This window comes from Mesoplodon bidens (genome assembly GCF_964165515.1).
Source record: "Mesoplodon bidens genome assembly, chromosome: 1".
Taxonomy (NCBI): domain Eukaryota; kingdom Metazoa; phylum Chordata; class Mammalia; order Artiodactyla; family Ziphiidae; genus Mesoplodon; species Mesoplodon bidens.
The window spans coordinates 207,573,987-207,592,859 of NC_138176.1; the positions used below are offsets into that span (position 1 = coordinate 207,573,987).

The 18,873-nt window shown below is 33.8% G+C and overlaps 1 protein-coding gene across 3 annotated transcripts in view; it reads left to right on the forward strand.

The window, feature by feature from the left end:
• GRID2 (glutamate ionotropic receptor delta type subunit 2) overlaps nucleotides 1–18,873 on the forward strand; it is a gene marked incomplete at its 3' end in the record, with an annotated part of 1,358,095 nt that overhangs the window by 709,574 nt on the left and 629,648 nt on the right. For 2 of the 3 annotated variants that reach the window (XM_081252684.1, XM_081252683.1), the window contains exons 3-4: nucleotides 2,226–2,510; nucleotides 17,961–18,166. In XM_081252684.1, coding sequence (XP_081108810.1) covers nucleotides 2,226–2,510; nucleotides 17,961–18,166 — 491 coding nt within the window. The remainder of the gene's footprint in view (nucleotides 1–2,225; nucleotides 2,511–17,960; nucleotides 18,167–18,873) is intronic. The other variant, XM_081252685.1, reaches the window with a different exon arrangement.

Below are 18,873 nucleotides of genomic sequence, written 5' to 3' on the forward strand. Positions count from 1 at the left end.
TTCTTGCTAGTATGTGTAGCAGATGGATAATACCAAATAGCAAATAATCTTAAAATAACACATTTTGCTTATATAATTGTTTTTAGTATTTGCTTAATTTGTGTTCTCACTAACAGAGGTTAATAAAAGTAACATAGTTGATAGGAGGAAATCACAAATTATATACTAAAGCAAATTTGTTAAAGAATGATTAATATATGACTCTTCAGAGTTTATCTTTCTAAATCTGAAGATTAAAATAGATAATTTTCATGTATTGTTTTATGTGACAGAATATAATACTGAAACTGATTTTTTCATATCAAACCTCTCTATTTATAACTTTATAACTTTTGTGGTAAATTTATATAAAATCTTACATTCATTTGATCACTTTAAATTATTGTGATCTAAAGATTGAGTTCAGCTGTGTATACCTTAAGGCACTTTTCTTATTTTGATATTAAATGCTAAATGAGCCAAGTTTTTAAGCAAAATCTTTTTGAAAAAGTGAATTTCTACTAGCTTATATAAACAAGCAATAGTCTTGTTTACCTTTGTAGTGAAACAAACTTTTGACGAGTGTTTTTGCATAAATTCATTGAAAGTATAACTATAAATCTGTATTGCTTCCTATAAATGTTGAATTCATGAACATAAATAGGTTCTATGTGTGGTTTTTACTGAAACGTCACCTGCAATCTGTTATGGTCTAAGAAGCATTGATCCCTGATGCTATCTTTCACAATTATTTGAAATCATATTACCTCGCTCATGCTTGAAAATTATGTCCCTAGTAATTATTACTTTATTTTGTATGTGTTGGTTGGCTTAACATTAATCATAATAAATTTATTTTATATTTATATGTGTGTCACTAGTATAGTACTTCTAAACTTTCATTTTGTCAGCTTTCATTAACTGGCCAATTTATCACATGGAGGTACTTATCGACTAACTTTTCTTTCAAATTTTTCAAGAATTATGTACAATCTATAATAAAGTTTGAATCCTGAGAATGTTATATCTAGAATGCATCAAATCTAGAATTAATACTGGAACAACAATTATGTTGTCTTAGCTTCTCAAAGGGAAGTAATTTTGCCTTGATTCTTTCTAAATTTACTTTTGATTTTATTTCTAAACTCTTGACTTCAAAGATTGACATTCTGAGATATCACTTCTGAACTTTTTTTCTATATATGTGGTGTCTTTATGTTTACTTATAATTTATATTTTTTCTAGTTTTAAATAGGTTTTGAAGTAAGAGTATATGCATACACAGAATACTTAAAATGAAATTAAAACAGAGATCATAAACCGTATAGTAGAAATAAGAAATTGTTCAGTTGGAAACCAGAATGAGATAGTTTCTGAAATGTACACCATGAGTTTTCCCTTTTGATTTCACCATGAGTTTTCTTTTTTCTTTTTTTTTAAAGATTTTTTTTCTGATGTGGACCATTTTAAAAGTCTTTACTGAATTTGTTACAATATTGCTTCTGTTTTATGTTTTGGTTTTTGGCTGCGAAGCATGTGGGATCTTAACTCCCTGACCAGGGACTGAACCCACACCCCCTGCACTGGAAGGTGAAGTCTTAGCCACTGGACTGCCAGAGAAGTCCCATGAGGTTTCTGATAAAGAAGGAAAAGAACAAAAACATTTTCATTTCTCCAGTTTAATAGGAGAGACAAGTGTCATCAAAGTTTTAGATACCAGAATGGCTCTGTTTTCTGTGGCTAGAAATTCCTTCCTCAGACTCTTCATCTCCCCTTTCATTTATTTACCAGTTTGCATATTATCTCTTTTCTTAAAACCTTGTATTATATACTCAGTAAAGAATTACCTTTTCCCTGAATTATACATTGAAAATTCTAAAAGTATAGCTATCACTCTAATTGGATTCCTATCACTCGAGAGACAAGTAACAGACACTGAATTATCTCTCATCCACACAATAATCCTGAAAGATTCGTGCTATTTTACCTTCTTTACAGGTGATGAAACTGAGACCAAAAGAAGCTGAGAAATTTGCACGAGGTCAAATAGCTAATTAGGATAGAATTCTTGATCTGTATTCCAACAGCACTTTGTAATGGGAGGATCTCCTCATGTAGAGTGTTCCTTTAAAAAAAAAATGTTTCCATAGTTGTAGAATAGCTGTGTAAGCTTTATTCACTGTTCCTCAAAAAGAGAAAATATATGAAACCTATTGACGTTTGAATATTACTGTGCTTTCTTGCAGCCTGTGAACTCATGAATCAAGGCATCTTGGCCCTGGTCAGCTCCATTGGCTGCACATCAGCTGGGTCCCTCCAGTCTTTGGCAGATGCCATGCACATCCCCCACCTCTTCATTCAGCGCTCAACAGCTGGGACCCCAAGAAGTGGCTGTGGAGTCACGCGGAGCAACAGGAATGATGACTACACTCTCTCTGTTAGGCCACCTGTCTACTTAAATGACGTTATCCTGAGAGTGGTCACAGAATATGCCTGGCAGAAGTTAATTATATTCTATGATAGTGAATATGGTGAGTGTTTGTTGCTGGTATGAGCTTTGTAAGCTGGTATTTGCATGGCAGGTAACTTAGTTAAAATCTTGAAAAATTTAAGGAGCTTACTTATTATTATTTGTGGTTTTCATGTCCTGTCACATTCTTCTTACAAATCTAGCGGCAACAACAGAAAACTTTGTTAATAGCTCAAGTTCAATCTTTTGTTCATATCTCGATCTTTCAAATAATGGAAAGTCATAAAAACAATACTGTCTTTCTCCTCTTTCAAAAAGATTTACATCTCTATCTAATAAGAAAAAATCATTTTGGACAGATCCTGGAACATTTAAAAAATTGCCCTTTTCTATTTTTTGGTTCAAAAAAAATCTGAAGTATCTTGCTTACACCCTCGTGTAGACTTTAATATCTACTTAGTACTTAACTCTTTGAAGGTCACTGAAATTATATCACTTTATATTTATCCTGGCATATTGTCTACAAAATGAAATCTCACACAAATACTGAGTAGTATAAAAATACTTATTTTATTCAACTTTCTAAAGTAAAACACAAAGCGTTTTACCTAAATTTGCCATACTTTGAGAAGACACTTTCTCTCAATATTTTTACTTGTGTTACATTAAGAAAACTGAGCAAAAATATTATTTTTGTATAAGTATTTTTTCCTGAATTAATCTACCTGCTTTCTAGCTGACTGATCCCAGAGATTTTCAAGTATAGTTTCTCTCTCTTTTTTTTGTCATCAAGAAGAGAGGAAATGGAGTAGAGATCTATACATTCAAATGAGAGGAAATAAACAAGATTCTGATAAAGAACATATATTTTGAAACATGTATTTCCTTAGAGATTTGCCTTAAGAAAGAGTCTTAGAAGAAAATTTCTATTCAGTATGAATGGGCCTAGTTTTTACATTTTTATTTTAAAAAGTTAAGAAGATTTACACTCTACAGTGCAACTTATTTTTCTTGCAAATAACTATTTAAAAATGAGTTCTCTTGTCCTAATCTACTCAGCATTTTGAACTATATTAGAGAACAGTTACACAAGAGTGGGCCAAAAAGTGGCATCAATAGAACTGAGCACAAACAGGTTGGCAGAAATCTGGGAAGCAGCAAATAAGAGCCCCTGTGGACTCCCAGGGAGGGAGAGCAAGTGACAGTTACATTAGCCCTAAATATTCAAAGGTCACATGGGGTTTTGGAGGCTGAGTTCCATTAAACTTGATGGGTAAGTCTGTGGCACTGTCTAAAAGCACAGTCCTTTGTCCCCAGGACGGAAATCCTTATTTTGTTGCTTAATTCATATTATTGAGGGGTCACAGAACAAAGACCAAGAGACTGAAATGAATAAAATAAACAAAAAGGAAATAAAAATAATTGGCTCATCAGTAAAAGTGAAGATGGAACACAGATCTGATAGTCACTGATAGGATTATTTAGTGAATATAGTAAACTCTAGCTCTGGAATCAACATACTGAGTATGCTTTTGTCAGTTTTTTCTAGTGAGATTATCTATGGTTTTTATAACCATAAATGGTATTCTTATGACTTCTGCTCAACATAATTTGAAATAATGAATTTTTAAACACTAAATCTTTCTTTAAAGGGAGAAAACACTTTTTAGTTAGTCCTATCAAGATAGTCTTGTAAAATAAAGAAAAGTAACTTTTGATGAAGACCTTTTTACAACATTAAAATGAGAACTTTACTCTTTGATTATAAATGTCCATGAGGAAAGAAAATTCCCTGTTAGCTTGTTTCCAAGTCCTACATGGATTACAGTTAGGAAATGCTTGTAAGAAAAGACATTTTAATTACTGATGAAGTAAATTTTTTTTAATGTACACTAAATTCATAGTCACATACTCATTTACATACATTTGAAATTCCTCATTCTCTTTTCTTTTGTTACCTTTGACTAAATAAGATGCTATAATCACAGTATTTGTATCCTCTGCTAGAAGCAGTGTTTGTTTTAGGAATTATGAAAAACATTTTCCTTTACTCTCATGATAAATTTGACTTTAATTTATTATTTAATTTAATAATTCATGAAAAAGTACCTTGCTTATACTTTTAAAATTATTTCCAGTAATACTCTTGTTCAATGAAAGAAAATTTTCCTTTAGTACTTACAATACATCTTGCTAGTAAAGAACTGGGCTAGAGTCCAAAATAAACATCAAGCTATCCAAATACCTTGTGCCTTGAAGAGGGCTACATGTATTTACATATCCATTCATCAATGTCCGCATTTTAAGTTCAAACATAGGAATTATACTTGACTTTTATCTTGGTTATCAGGAATTACTTTCATTAAGGAATGGATTAAGCATCATCCATGGATGGAATCAGGCAGCCTACTGGAGTCAAATGTTATTGAAGATGTATTTTACTTAGAAAAATATACTTAGAGAAAAAGACTAGGCTTCTTATCCAGTTTATTAGAGAAACACTTATTTCCAAAGCAGTTAATTATGATTAAGGGCACAGTTTAAAAGTCTACTTTAAATTCCTTAACAAAGAAAATTCAAGTCTTTGATTCTAAGTAAATGGATGAAAAGAGGGGGAAAAAATGAAACTTTATTTGAATGGATTGATTCAAGACATTTTTTACAAGGCTTGAAAAGAGGAAGTGTTGAACTTTTAAAAATATGTCATTCAGGAAATGTTCATAGCTCACTTGCTTAGTGCAAATACAAAACATGAGATTAAAAGTTTTACAGAATGTAGTCTTTACTTTTAAGAAGCTTACAATTAATGAAAGAGAAATATTTATATGACTCTCTTAATAGAGAAAATAGTGTGTTATGTCATGAATGATGCAAACTGAGTGCTAGTGGTGTGCAATGAAGAAAGTGTTTAATTTAGGCAGCAGTGATCAAAGAAGGCTTCACGGGTGGACTTTGATCTTGATTATTGCCTCTCAGAATCCTACCTAACTTTAAGTGTGTGAGAGATGGCCATTCCAATAGACAGTGTGAGCAAGTCTTGCAGGAATAAAAATATTTAAAAAATAGTATTTCTGAGCATTTTTATTCAGGCAGTATAATAAATATTTTACATTGTATCATTGAATTTTCTCAACAGCTATGTGAGATAGATAATATTTACAATTTTACAAATAGGAAAACAGAAACAACTGATGGGTAACTTGTTCACAAAACATAGCTAAGAAGCATCAAAACTGAGATATAAAGTCTGACCAGAGCCTATCTATACTCCTAACCATGTATAATGAGTATAAACAGGTTGCAGTGAGCTATCACCCAAGAATATAGCAAGGGATAATCTTACAGAGAACATGTATTGTAACCAAGCTCTGTTCTAACTGCTTTACATGTATCATCTCATTTAATCCTCACAGCAGCTCTGTAAGGTAGATGATGGTGATGATGCTGGTGATGGCCATGATTATACCACAAATGAAAAAAGCTAAAGTAGTTAAGAGGTCAGGTGACTCAAAAGTAAGTCCAAGAAGCCTGAATTCAAACACTAATAGTCTCCCTCATAGTCCCTGCTCTCAACAACTGGACTATTTTGATACAATAGAAAAAACATAAGAGTAATTTCTGACACTGAAATTTTTTTTAAGTTTACAAATGACATGTATAGAATCATTTTTATTAAAGAGAGATAATATCTGACTTTAAGCCTGCAGATCTTCAACATGTTAACATCATTCAGGGAAAAATACTGTATGTCAATTCGGATGGTTTCGTTATCGTTGAAAACGTGGAAACAGGGCAGTCACTGGCTCAAAGTAGGGTGACCCCTCAGCAGAAATAGCCGCTTGCCTATGCAATATATGTTCTCCCTTCTAAATTGAGAGAGCAATACTTCCAGTTGAAAAACTATATTCCCTAGTATTGCTTACCGCTGGGGGTTGTAATATGATACTGTCAAGAACTGTGAAGGGTCTGAGATTTTACCCTACTTGCAAGCTAGCGAGTTAGCCTGCCTCAATTTCATAGATGCTGGCAGAAAACACTACGCTCCTGAGTTAGAGAGAGAGATCTTTAATACTCAGGGCACAACAAGCAGCGTGAGCCATGTATTAATTAAAATTTTCTGCTCATAAAAAACACCACTAAGAAAATAAATAGGCAAACTACAACCTGGGGAATAAATTCCAATACATATATCTGAAAAACTTATGTAAATACATAGGCTGTATAAAGAGCTCAGAGAATTAAACAAAACTCCAGAAAAGCAACAAGACACCAATAAAAGTACACAATTGAAAGTGCGCAAAAAGTTTGTGCAGACAATTCATGTAAGAAGATATATAAATGGCCAATAAACACAAGAAGAAGTGCTGAACATAGTCCACAGGTGTATGCAAATTAAAACTAGATACTGGGGAGTTCCCTGGTGGCCTAGTGGTTAGGATTTCAGGCTTTCGCTGCCATAGCCTGGGTTCAATCCCTGGTCAGGAAACTGAGATCCTGCAAGTGGAGTGGTGTGGCAAAAACAAAAACAAAAAACAAAAAAACAAAAACAAGCAACGAGCTATTAATCGGTACCTACTAGGCTGGCTAAAGTCCAATACTACATGTAGACAAGAATGTGGCAAACTGAAACTCTCCTACTTTGTGGCTGGATGTAAAAATGTACAACCACTATGGAAAGCTCTTTGGCAGTTCGTTACAAATTTACGTATGCATCTACTACATGACTTACTCATTTCACTCCCAGGTATTTACCAAGATAAATGAGAATGTATATCCTCACAAAATCTTATGTAAGAATGCTAGTATTGGCATTATTCATTATGCCCAAAACTGGAAACAACCCAAATGCCATCATTTTGAAAATGGTTCAAGGAATTGTGGCATGTCCCTACAATGGAATACTATTAAGCAGTAAGAAGAAATGAACTGCTGAAATATTCAACAACAAAATTTTGAGTGAAATAAGCCTGAAAGAAAAGAAATACATGCTGTATTATTCCCTTTATATGAAGTCCAGTAACATACAAAGCTAATCTTGGTGATCCAAATCAGAAAGTGGTTGCATCTCTGGACCAGGAGTGGACTGTCTGGAAAAGGACACAAGAGGAACTTCTGTGTGGTAACAGAAATTCAGTATCTCATTTTGAGTGGTAGTTATAGTGGAACACAATAAATGTTCTTTAAACTACACATGTAAGGTCTCTTTATTTTATTGTAGGTAAATTATATCTCAATAAAAATTTAGAAGACAGAACAACCTATTAGATATCTGAAAAGTAAAAAGAAGAGAAAGAAAAAAAGGAAAAAATCAATTTGCCTATCAGAATTGTAAACTAAATACCATCATTGAATCATGATCACTTAGCAATTATTGAGTCATAGACAAAAGGTTAGAATTGAGTGTAGTGGACACCTAGAACCCAAATTTGGTAGTAGGTCAGAATTACTAGAAGAGCTTTTTAATCATCATCATACCTCAGCTCCATCATAGACCCCTGAAATCAGAATTTTTGCAAGGTAGGCCCTAGCAACATACATATTTTAACACTCCCCAGTGTTTCTGATAAGGCCAGCTTTGTTCCTAGATAAGGCATTTGGAAACAAGAGATTTCAGCAGGTATCTCCTTCAACATCTTTGATTGGTAGCATTGTTTCCCCTGACAGAATCCTCCAAGCAAGAGAGAACTCACTGTACTCTGAAGGAGCCTGTCTCATATAAGGATACCGGACATTTCTAATTGGCAGAAAGCTCTTCTCTATATGAAACTTAAAATATATTGGACAAAATGATCCATTTCTAGAATAATATAAGTAATGCTTTTGCTTGTAACCATTTATCAATAAGTAAAGAAATGATTACATCCCATGAACTCAGTCTTCTACTGCCTAAGAATTTACCATTTTCAACCTGATATGTGTGTTTCTTAGATAGTCCACCTTTCTAAATGCCTTTATCCCTATCTATTTTACTTTTTCAATATTTCTGTATACAATCTGACACATTTATTTGTTACACAGTATGTCTCATGCTATCTTATTGCCTTAGAGAGGTGAGACCTTTACCTCTTTTTAGCAAAACAGAAACCACTTGTATCTTATTGTGTTTTCTCATAATTTATGCCTTTTAAAAATTTTCTGTTAAATCTTTATCATATTACTCATTATATTGCCCTACCCTTCCAGTTTCGCAACATCCTCAGTTTGCTTAGCCTGCTGTTTATGCTCTCAACCAAGTCTCTGAGAGGAAGTTTGGTCAAGTAGGTGGAATACAATATCCAGGAAGGCTCATTAGAAGCAACTGATAGTAGTCCAGGCAGGCTTACTGTCAGAGAGGTCTCAGCAAGGAATTAGTTGAATGTAACAGCCAGCAACTAGATTCCAGAACCAAGGAGTCTTGGAACTGACAATGTACAGAAGCCAGAAAGTTATAGAAGTGGGTGATCTTTAAAATAGAATAAAAACATATAGATTGCTTTAATGGGAGGTTTCTATTCTGAGAATATTGAAAGGAAAGTTGAATTTCAGGGATGGGTGGGTTGAATAGAACTGATTTACAAGAGTGACAGAAGCAGTAAAGTTGATGTGCCTTTCATCTAAAGAGCTATTTGGGTTGTTTAATTTCCTTTGCCTAAACAAATATTGGTTCCATAGCTTAATATTGGAATGAACCTATTTGTAGATTTATTCTGTGGGTGCAGTTATGGAGCCTGGAGGGGTAATATGATGACAGGGATCTAAGCAGCTTGTAACAGTAATGACATAGAGACATGAAATAATTGAAAGTAGTCAAATATACCCTCTTACCATAGCCTCATCTCTACTTCAGTTCATGTATTTGCTTCATTCTCAAGCTAGACAGATGGCATTGGTGACTTCAAGCATAGGCTTACAGATTATTATACTAGAAAAAGGCCCTTTCCCTTTGTCCATACATCAATATCATACATATGGCTATTTATCCACATATAAAATCTCAGGCTCTCTTTGGGTCCTGTGCTTATTCCAGAACCAAATAATTTGTTCAGGGGCATGGTGGGCTCTCAGTCACCAGCCTGAGTTACATGATGACCCTCTGGGTAAAGGGTAGGCATACGTAGACACATGTGCTTTCCTTGTCAGCTCGAAAGAAACTTTGCTTATAAGAAAAAATATGGATTAGATTATTTTAATCTTATTAATTTAATTTTTTTAATTTAGCATTATTAAATTATAATTTAGATGTTTAAAATTATAAATATTTGTCTTTATAATTCACCCTCTTAAACTGTTTTTAAAATATACTCTTCATTAGTTCAATTTGTTTGTTTTTGTTTGCTTGGGTCAATTTAGACTTCTTTTATGTTCTTAGCCTTTCTGACATTTTCTTAAGATTTCAGAATAGTCTTTTCTATTTTGTAATAAGACTTCTGGCCATATGTAAATATCAACTATAATTTGTTAAACTAGGTATTTCTGAAAATCAGAGACCTAAACATACATAACAGGTTTTGATAGAATATCTTAGCATGGAAAAGACTAAATGAAAATATATTTCTCTTTATATACAGAAATATTTATTTTTTGACATCCATATGCATGAAAACAAAGAAATAAATTCAAATTTAAGGATTAATGAATGGATTATATATGGACTTCATTGCATTCTGCAAGCACTGATTTAATGATCCCAAATTAAGAGTCAGTACATAGTTGAATGACCTGAGGTACTTAAGCACTACCCTTCAGTACATCACCCTTTCCTTACAATTAAATTGTCATATGGTAGAACTCTTTGAAATGAACATTAGATGGACATCAGCATGAATGCATTCCTAGGAATCACAGTATTTACTCCATGCAGACTTGATGTAGGTTTAATAAAATGGACACATTCCTCTTAATTTATTGCAAATGTTTATAATTACCCTGAGGGTGTTTTCAAATGTCTGATGACTATAATATTATTAACTGTCTCTCTAGACAGTCTTAAAGTGATTTATTACTCATTTGGCTGCTTTCCAGCTTTCAGTTCTCTCATTCGCTTCAATGTACATCAGTAAGCATATAATTAATCCAAGCATCTTATTGAACTATTTTGTTTTCATTAGTTATATTATGTCAGTATGTAAAAATGATATATTCTACTATTTTGGATTTGTTCATCAGTAAAATGTTCTAAAAATATTGATTAGCATTACTGTAAAAATGACTTTCATGATGTAACATTACGATCTAATGTTAAAATCACAAGTTCTTATCAAATAGAGAATCTCAGTGGATCCCTATTGCTGGACTGTGTCACCTTAAAATCTCCTACAGCACATTATTATCATTATTTTCTAAATACATCACATATTATCATTAGTTTCTAAATACATCACAAATGACAAGGAAATAATTAACGACTCAAATCCCTTTAGAAGTAAGGGTTCTTCTGCACAAAAATTTTTAAATCACTCCCTGGTTAAAAGCCTTTTTTCCCCTGAGGAAACAAGGCAATTGTAGATTATGCTTTGCCATTCATATGTTGGGAAAGTCCATTCAACTTAATGATGTATCTCATGCGTCCAGTAGTGTGATGTATTTCTTTTTATCTAAAAAAATTTCACAAGATTCTAAATATTAATTTAAAGCTTAGCATTCTGTCATAATTTCAGAAACACCCAGATTGACTGAAGTACTGAGGTCTCCTGCTAAGTGAGGTTTTCAATGCATTAAGTGATCAAAAATGATTAAATGTGCCTAGTCTACTCAAATGAGGGAGAGAGATGAGTAGAAGGAAAAAAATAATCAGACCTGCAAAGCCTCAGTGACAAATCTTTTTTCCTACCAAATTCAACATTTTAAAAGTGTCATTCGAATACAATGATCAGACTGAGAATTACTGTTTGATGTATTCCAGAGAATGCCACTTAAGTGGCAACTTAAATTTAAGTTGCATCGACAGTTTGGAAAATGAGTAGTATTGTAAGATTCTTCTATCTGTAATAGGGTCTATGTTATCACCAGATGCATAGATAACAAGCTCATTGAGGGCAGAGATTGTTTTGCTCATGCTTGGCACATAGTAAGCAGAGACTAGATTCCAAAAGAGATCTATTTAGATGCTGACTACTGATTTAGGATGAACAGTAAAATATCATATTTCTGGTTTGGGGGTCTGTTTAGAAATGGGCTTATACATTAGATCCTAATATCACCTAGGATTTTTCTACCTTAATCTATTAACATTATAAGCCATTTTCAGTAGAGATATTAAACTTAGTCTTACATTAGTGATCATAATAAAGTCATTATTCTACACAATTTAATAAAACAAATCATTGTGTTTCAATCATCCATTACCTCTTGGAGAGCAGTTGCAGGAAGTTGGTCTAACTAGGTAACACAAATCAGATATCACAAAAATCGATGGTTGCTAGAATATCAATTTATAAAGGTAGTACCTAGATCAACTTTTAGCCCTTATTGTGATTTTTGTTTGTCTTCCATTTTTCCATAGAAAAAGAGAACAGAAGAAAATTAAGAACAAGTGGGACATTTGACTGGGTTTATAAAGTCTTGATAATGAAAATGCACATTGCATAGAAATTTGCAATTTACAAACTGCTTTAATATTTCACACCCCTTATTTCCTTTTATTAGAATAACCCAGTAATTAGGTGATATAATTTTCTTTTTGCCTTGATAAAGTGTGATTAGCTGTTTTCCTAAGCTTCCATTCCTTTGTTACATTTCTTTCATTGGCATTAATCACATTAAAACAATTACTTGTTTAAATTGTTATTCCCTCCACGAAACTGGATGTACTTCAAGAACAGGAACTGTGCCTTCACCTTCATTACCAAACTACCAGATGTTTACCAAAAGACTATGTGTTAGTCAATACCCTTTCTCTTGTGAGTGATAGAAGCTCATTTCAAACTAGGTAAGCAAAAAAAGAAAAAATGTTTTTTTGATCGACTCATGTAGATGGGAAGTCTAAGAAATAGCTGCCTTGCCTTTGTTTCACTTCACTCGTTGGCTGCATTCTCAGCTTCTCACTAGACACACTGGCTCTCTCAATTCCAAAACTGCATCGTTACAACTAGTGATACAAAAGAATGACCATTTCTTTTTCATTATCCATATATCAAATTTCAATCTTTGTTTGAATCCTGTGACTATCTGTGAGCTAATTACTTAGGCCAAAGATATGGAGAGCTCACATTTAACTGTCCTGGGACACATGACCATCCATTAATGAATATAGAAGGTTGTGCACATGAAGAACACAGAGATGGGTCCAGGTTTGTTTCTTAAATGAGAAATGAGGTTTTGTTATTTGAATAAAGGAGAAAAAATACTGGGAAGGTAAAAACGACAGACATCACCTATGAAATTGATTCTAAGTTCACACGGCTATGTGGGTAGCAAAGTAAGGATCCAAACCTGGTTTTCTGACATCAAGTGTAATGTTTTCCCCTAGATAAAATGTTGTTTTAAAAAAGAAAGATGCCCCAATAATAAAAATAAAATAATTTTTAAAATTTAAAAAATAAAGATGAGATATTGACTAGCAATGACTTATAAGACTTTTCATGTCAAATTACCCTGAAAATCAAAACAACAACCTTTGACTCCATAAATGTAAGGAAAATTTCCTGTGCATTCTGTCTTGTGCCACCCAAATTCCCTCAGCTGAAGAGAGCCATGGACCAAAGTCTATGCAGGATTATAAAACCCCTCCTTCCACCAGCCCTAACTTGGGATAACACTTCCAGAGCTCTGTGCAGTCCTCTGCTGAGATATGCATCACAGCTCCCTCTCTGCTGACCCTTGTTCCCTTCCCTTGTTGCACAAGTGTTATTTCTTAGAGTAGTCTCTAATAAACTTCCTATTCTCCAGTCTCTAACTTAGACTCCACTTCCCTGGGAACCCAGTCTTCTACAGTTTGTGATATTTTTCTTGGGCCTGAAAGACAACTAGAGTTAGTCTAAATAATAGCTGAAAGTACTTAAAGGTTATCAAGGAAGGTATTTATAAGTTTCTTAATATTTTTATTTTAAATGTTTCTCTAAATAAGATGTAATACACACTACTAGATGTTGAATATCTATACTCTACCTTCTTATATAGAATGGATAGAAAAACAACCATTACAGGCAGTGACTATACTACTTCAGGTTTTCCAATAACGCCCTTAAGGGAAGCAAACGGATTAGACCATAATCTAGGCAGTGTGCAGAATGTTTTGGGTATGTACATTTACTGGGGAGAAAAGGGATCCATGATCTTCATGATTTTCTCAGAGGAGACTGTGACAGAAAGAAGGTTAAGAAATTGGAACCTTGGTTCCCAAACTGATCTCTTAAAAATTATTAGGTGCTAAAATCTCTGGGTCTTATCATGAGAATTTCTGATTCCATAGGAATGGGATGAGGCTAAGAAATCTTCCTTTTGGACAGGACAAGTTCTCCAAATGATCCTAAAATGAAATTCAGTAGACAATAATTTGAAAAATGCCAGCCTAAGGACTAAACTATACTTCTCTATTAGTTTTCTATTACTGGTATAATGAGTGATCACAAATTTAGAGGCTTAAACAATACAAATTATTACTTTACAATTCTGTAAATCAGAAGTCTGACATGGGATTGCAGTGGGCTAAAATCAAGAAGTAAGCAAGGCTGTGTTCCTTTCTGAAGGTTCTTGGGGAGAACCCATTTTCTTGCATTTTCTAGGGACTATCCAGATTTCTTCATTCAAGGTCTCCTTCTTTCATCCACAAAGCCAGCAATAGTCATCTCTGAAGTTTCCCAAAAGGCCCAGCACATTCTTCAGTAGTCAGCTCTCCCACTCTCCTCTTGTGCTTCCCTCTTTTAAGTTTAAGGACGCTGTGATTACACTAGTCCCACCAAAGTAATAGGAGATGTCTCCCTGTCTTAAGGTCAAGAGATTGACAACCTTAATGTCATCTGGAGCATTAATTCCTCTTTGCTTTGTAACCCTAACCTATTCACAGACTCCAGGGATTAGGACTTGGTCATCTTTGGGAGGTCGTATTCTGCTACCACAAGTTGCTTTATAGAGCCCAGGGGGAAAAAGACTTCTGTTTTTTGTCCTAATCTTGTGTTCATGAGTTAACTTGCTGTTGTTATAATTATCTGGTCAGTAGAATTAATAATCACTGGCAACAACTGAAACTACTGTTTAACTTTCTGTTACCAATGAGTAACATCTAGTAACACCCACAGGCCTGGAAGCTTTATGATGTAAGCATCACCTCTTATCTTTTAAATTTCTGTAACCTGTAGCATTTTACTCATTTTTTCCAACTAACAGTTAAGCAGATAATGTAACTGAATAATTGTGATAGTTGATCATACTCATGAACTGACAAAGCCAAAGATCCACTCTCTCTTTTAATGACTTTTCCACAGTGCAGCTAATAGTATGATTCAGATCCTTTTCACGTCAGACTTACAATTGCTGTATATCATGAGTGTTTGGTGTTATTCGCAAATAAGCAAAACTATTATTGTTTATTTAACTCCTGCATTCCAAGAGTCTAAAACATTATGCTTGCTATTTTGGGTAACTGTCCATCAGTAAATTTTAGGCAATTCTGTCCTATTGGTGGGGGGAGGAATGGGTGGACCCTTAACAAGCAATTGTGCACTATTATTAACAATAATAGCACCTACCATGTGTTAGACTCTACAATGGATTTCCCATGCAGACACACACCCCATCACCCTCACTAATTAATCTTTCAAGACATCTATAAGATAAATATTTCTTCATTCGTAGATCAGAAAAATTTTCAAAAACTTTATAATCACTTATCTAGGCAGTGATAACCAGAACTGCAGACTAAGGAAGCAAAGACGTAATAGCAATCTTTTATCACATCACTTTTCTGGCCAAGTAACAATACATATAGTACTTAATTTCTGGTCAAATATAAAAGCTAAAAAAGTCATCCTGTTTTAAATGAAGGGAAAATCAGTTACAAGCTCAATTTGAATGATCACATAGCCCATCATCTACTTATTCAGATCCTCTACTTAAAACTTTCAAGAGATTAAAACTGTATTTAGGATAAAATCAAAACTTTCTGTGTCTCACCAGGATCCACATAATCTGAAGTTTCTCCACACAGGTTCAACTAACTCTGCCCTCCCCCTGGCTAGCTGGACTACAACCACACAGAAATCCTTTAGGTACTTCAAACACAAGCTCTTCACTGCCTCGGGGCATCCTCCCAAGCTGTCGTCCTCTCATCCTATCCCCTTGCCTGGGCAATGTCTTCTCATCCTTTAGATCACACTTTAAATGCCAGTTTTCCAGAGGAAACCTCCTTGAGTATTCTAACTAAAATAGGTCCTTCTTCCCACCCTGTTATTCTCGAGGAGCACACCCTTGTTTCCTTTCCAGCACTTAGTGTGAATTGTATGCATTACTTTGTTTACCTGTTTATTGCCTGTCTCAGTGTGGGGAAGGGTATTCACTGTTGAATTCTTAGCAGGTAGCATTGGTGACAGGCAATAATTTCAATAATTTTCAATAATTTGTTTCAACAAATTTTTTTTGAAACAGTTTCTTTTGTTTCTCAAAGTTAAGACTGTAAGTAATTTGGAGTCTTATGCTCTGGTCACACTGTGTTTTGTGAACATCTCTATTTCAATTTATTTTTGTTTTTTTCTGTCATATTTAGCTGCACTTTTAAGTGATTCATACTAAATAAACAACAGCTTAACAATTCAAAATCAAGGATCTGCTCTGACACATAGTTTAAAGGCATACTGGTTCTGGGGTAGGGTCCAGCCTTCTGCATTTTTAATAAGATTTCCAAGCTATTCTGATTCACAGCAAAGTTTGAGAAGGCCTGCTTGAGTGCGAACATAGTCCTGTTCTATGTCTACCTGTATCTGCTAAATTTCATCAGATCTAAACCTTTGTTTAATCCATGCTTGAATACCTTATATCCTCAGGAACTTTCTGACCTGGATATTTAATGAGTACATAATACCTTTATTATTCCAGCTCTTTTATCTCTTGTTCTGCTCTAGATGAGTCTTTGTTCTTTTAAGCTACTGTGATGCTGACATCCTGGGTTTATAATTTAATTAGGAATAAGGAATGTAAGGTAGAATTTATACAGTTATCTATTCTGAAGAGTTTGAGAGTCATCAGATAACTAGACATATAGTGTTCATAGTAATTGTTTTAAAATAAACCAGATCATAAGAAGAAAGCAAATTTTAAAATTATTAGTATTAATTTATAAACTTGCAAATATAAACTCTGGTTATGAGCAAATGTTAGTTTCTAAATTTGTGACTGTTTCTTACTCTATTGGCTTATATATGGCTTTTAATTGCTAATGTATTGAAAAACACATGACCTTGTTATTGTCCTTGAGAGGTAAATTTTACGTGCCTGCAGCCTTCCACATTAAGGAATTTTGAGATATAGTCCATTCATAATAAGCAACCTACAATTTCATTCACTCCTTATCTTTCACTAGTTTTTTCCCTTTTAACATTTTATGTCATGAGCATATACAGAAAAATAAACAGTACTTTATAGTCAAAGCAGTCTGCTGTATTAAGATTGTATTGTGCCGGGTACATCTTCCAATCATATTTATCAATGTTTAGATCCCTTCTTCTATAAACAGCCAATGTGGCACTAGGAAAAATATTTGTAACATTTCAGGCACTTATTGTTACTTAAATATACATCAAAATACAAGTTTATAAACACTTTATTTAGACTGTATTTTACCCTCCTTACTTAGATGTGAAATGGACACAATTTTTTATTTGATAATCTTTCAGAAATTTTTTTTATTTTGGAATGGGTGTGTGAATATTTTGTTAAAATTTATATTTTTACATGCAAAGTACATTCCCATACTCCTGGAAAAAAAACCAATCTCTACCAAGTTGGCCAGATTTGAGCTAAGGAGGTAGTACTCATAAAACAGGCAAAAATGTAGCTGTTTTATTCGTGGTCTAAGTGACCTGAGACCCTTTGAAAATAACCTCTCAAAACCGTCTTTCAATTAAGATTGAAAATGTCAAGTTTAGTGATATCGTTGCCTATTTTAAGAAATGGTAGTAATCTTGATTCAGATTCATCAGCCATTAATGGCATTCATGTTTTGCCTGAGGTTAATACCACTCTTTAATACTGAGGAAAAATAAGGAATGTACTTTCTTATCTCACATTTGCTTTAGGGAAGTGAGGATCTTCCCCATCACTACCCTCTACTCTGTTCTAACATCTTCCAGAGGTGAGATAATTTAGAATGCTCAGTGGAGAAAAATTAATTTAAAAAATAACAATCCCTACATTTTTCACGCAAACACCTTAAATCGTCTTTTCTCAACCTTAAACATATTTGAGAGTTCCATCAGCTCCTCAATTAGAAGTTTAAACAGCCTACAGTGTAGAAGAATAAACTATTACGATGTAAGTGAAATAGCTTTTCTCTCCCTTCTGTGCTGTAATTCACATTTTGATGGGCTTTTGCTGTTCCTAGATATCCGTGGAATACAGGAGTTTTTGGACAAAGTGTCTCAGCAGGGGATGGATGTTGCACTTCAGAAGGTAGAAAACAACATCAATAAAATGATCACCACTCTCTTTGATACCATGAGAATAGAGGAATTGAATCGCTATCGAGACACTCTTAGGCGAGCCATCCTTGTTATGAATCCTGCCACAGCCAAAGCCTTCATTACTGAGGTAAGTAAAAATTGTCATGGGCTGGGAATAGGATGTAAAAATTAAATGTTTTGGAATAGACTTCACAGAGGAGATGAAAATTAAGAGCAGCGTGAGGGAATTAACTACACAACTCTCATTAGCATTAATTGAGGTAGCACAGTGAATTCCTTGCTCATCACATTTACCCCGTACTGTCCAGTTAATTGCTAAGAATGCTTTGTATTTATATGTATTTAGGTACATAGCCAGGATGATTTTAAGAAATTTTATGGGGATTTAAAAGTGCTGTTTACCTGAGTGGATTTAACAAGTTGTCTAACTAATACTTAAAAGTTTTATGCAAGTTAAAACTTTACTTCTGAGAAAAGATTTACTTCAATTAAGCTATTGTTGCCTAAACATGATTCCTTTTACAAAAACATATAGCATATTTACTTCTGCTCTGTGAACTCTGTACCAAGACAAATAATTAAAATTGTCTGTAACTCTGCAAAGTGATGACCACTGTACATTTTACGATGCTGGATCCTCAAAATTTTAATTGTATCTGTTCATTTGGCCAGAAGCTCTGAAACTTTGTGAAAATACAGTTAAGACTTTTTAATCTAAAATTCTAAAATCTTCAGTGCTGCCTTACAAAAGATTATTGTTAAGTACATTTGCCTTCAAATTTTTAATTTTATGTAGTGCTAGAACTGATCATGACATTACATACTTTCACATGG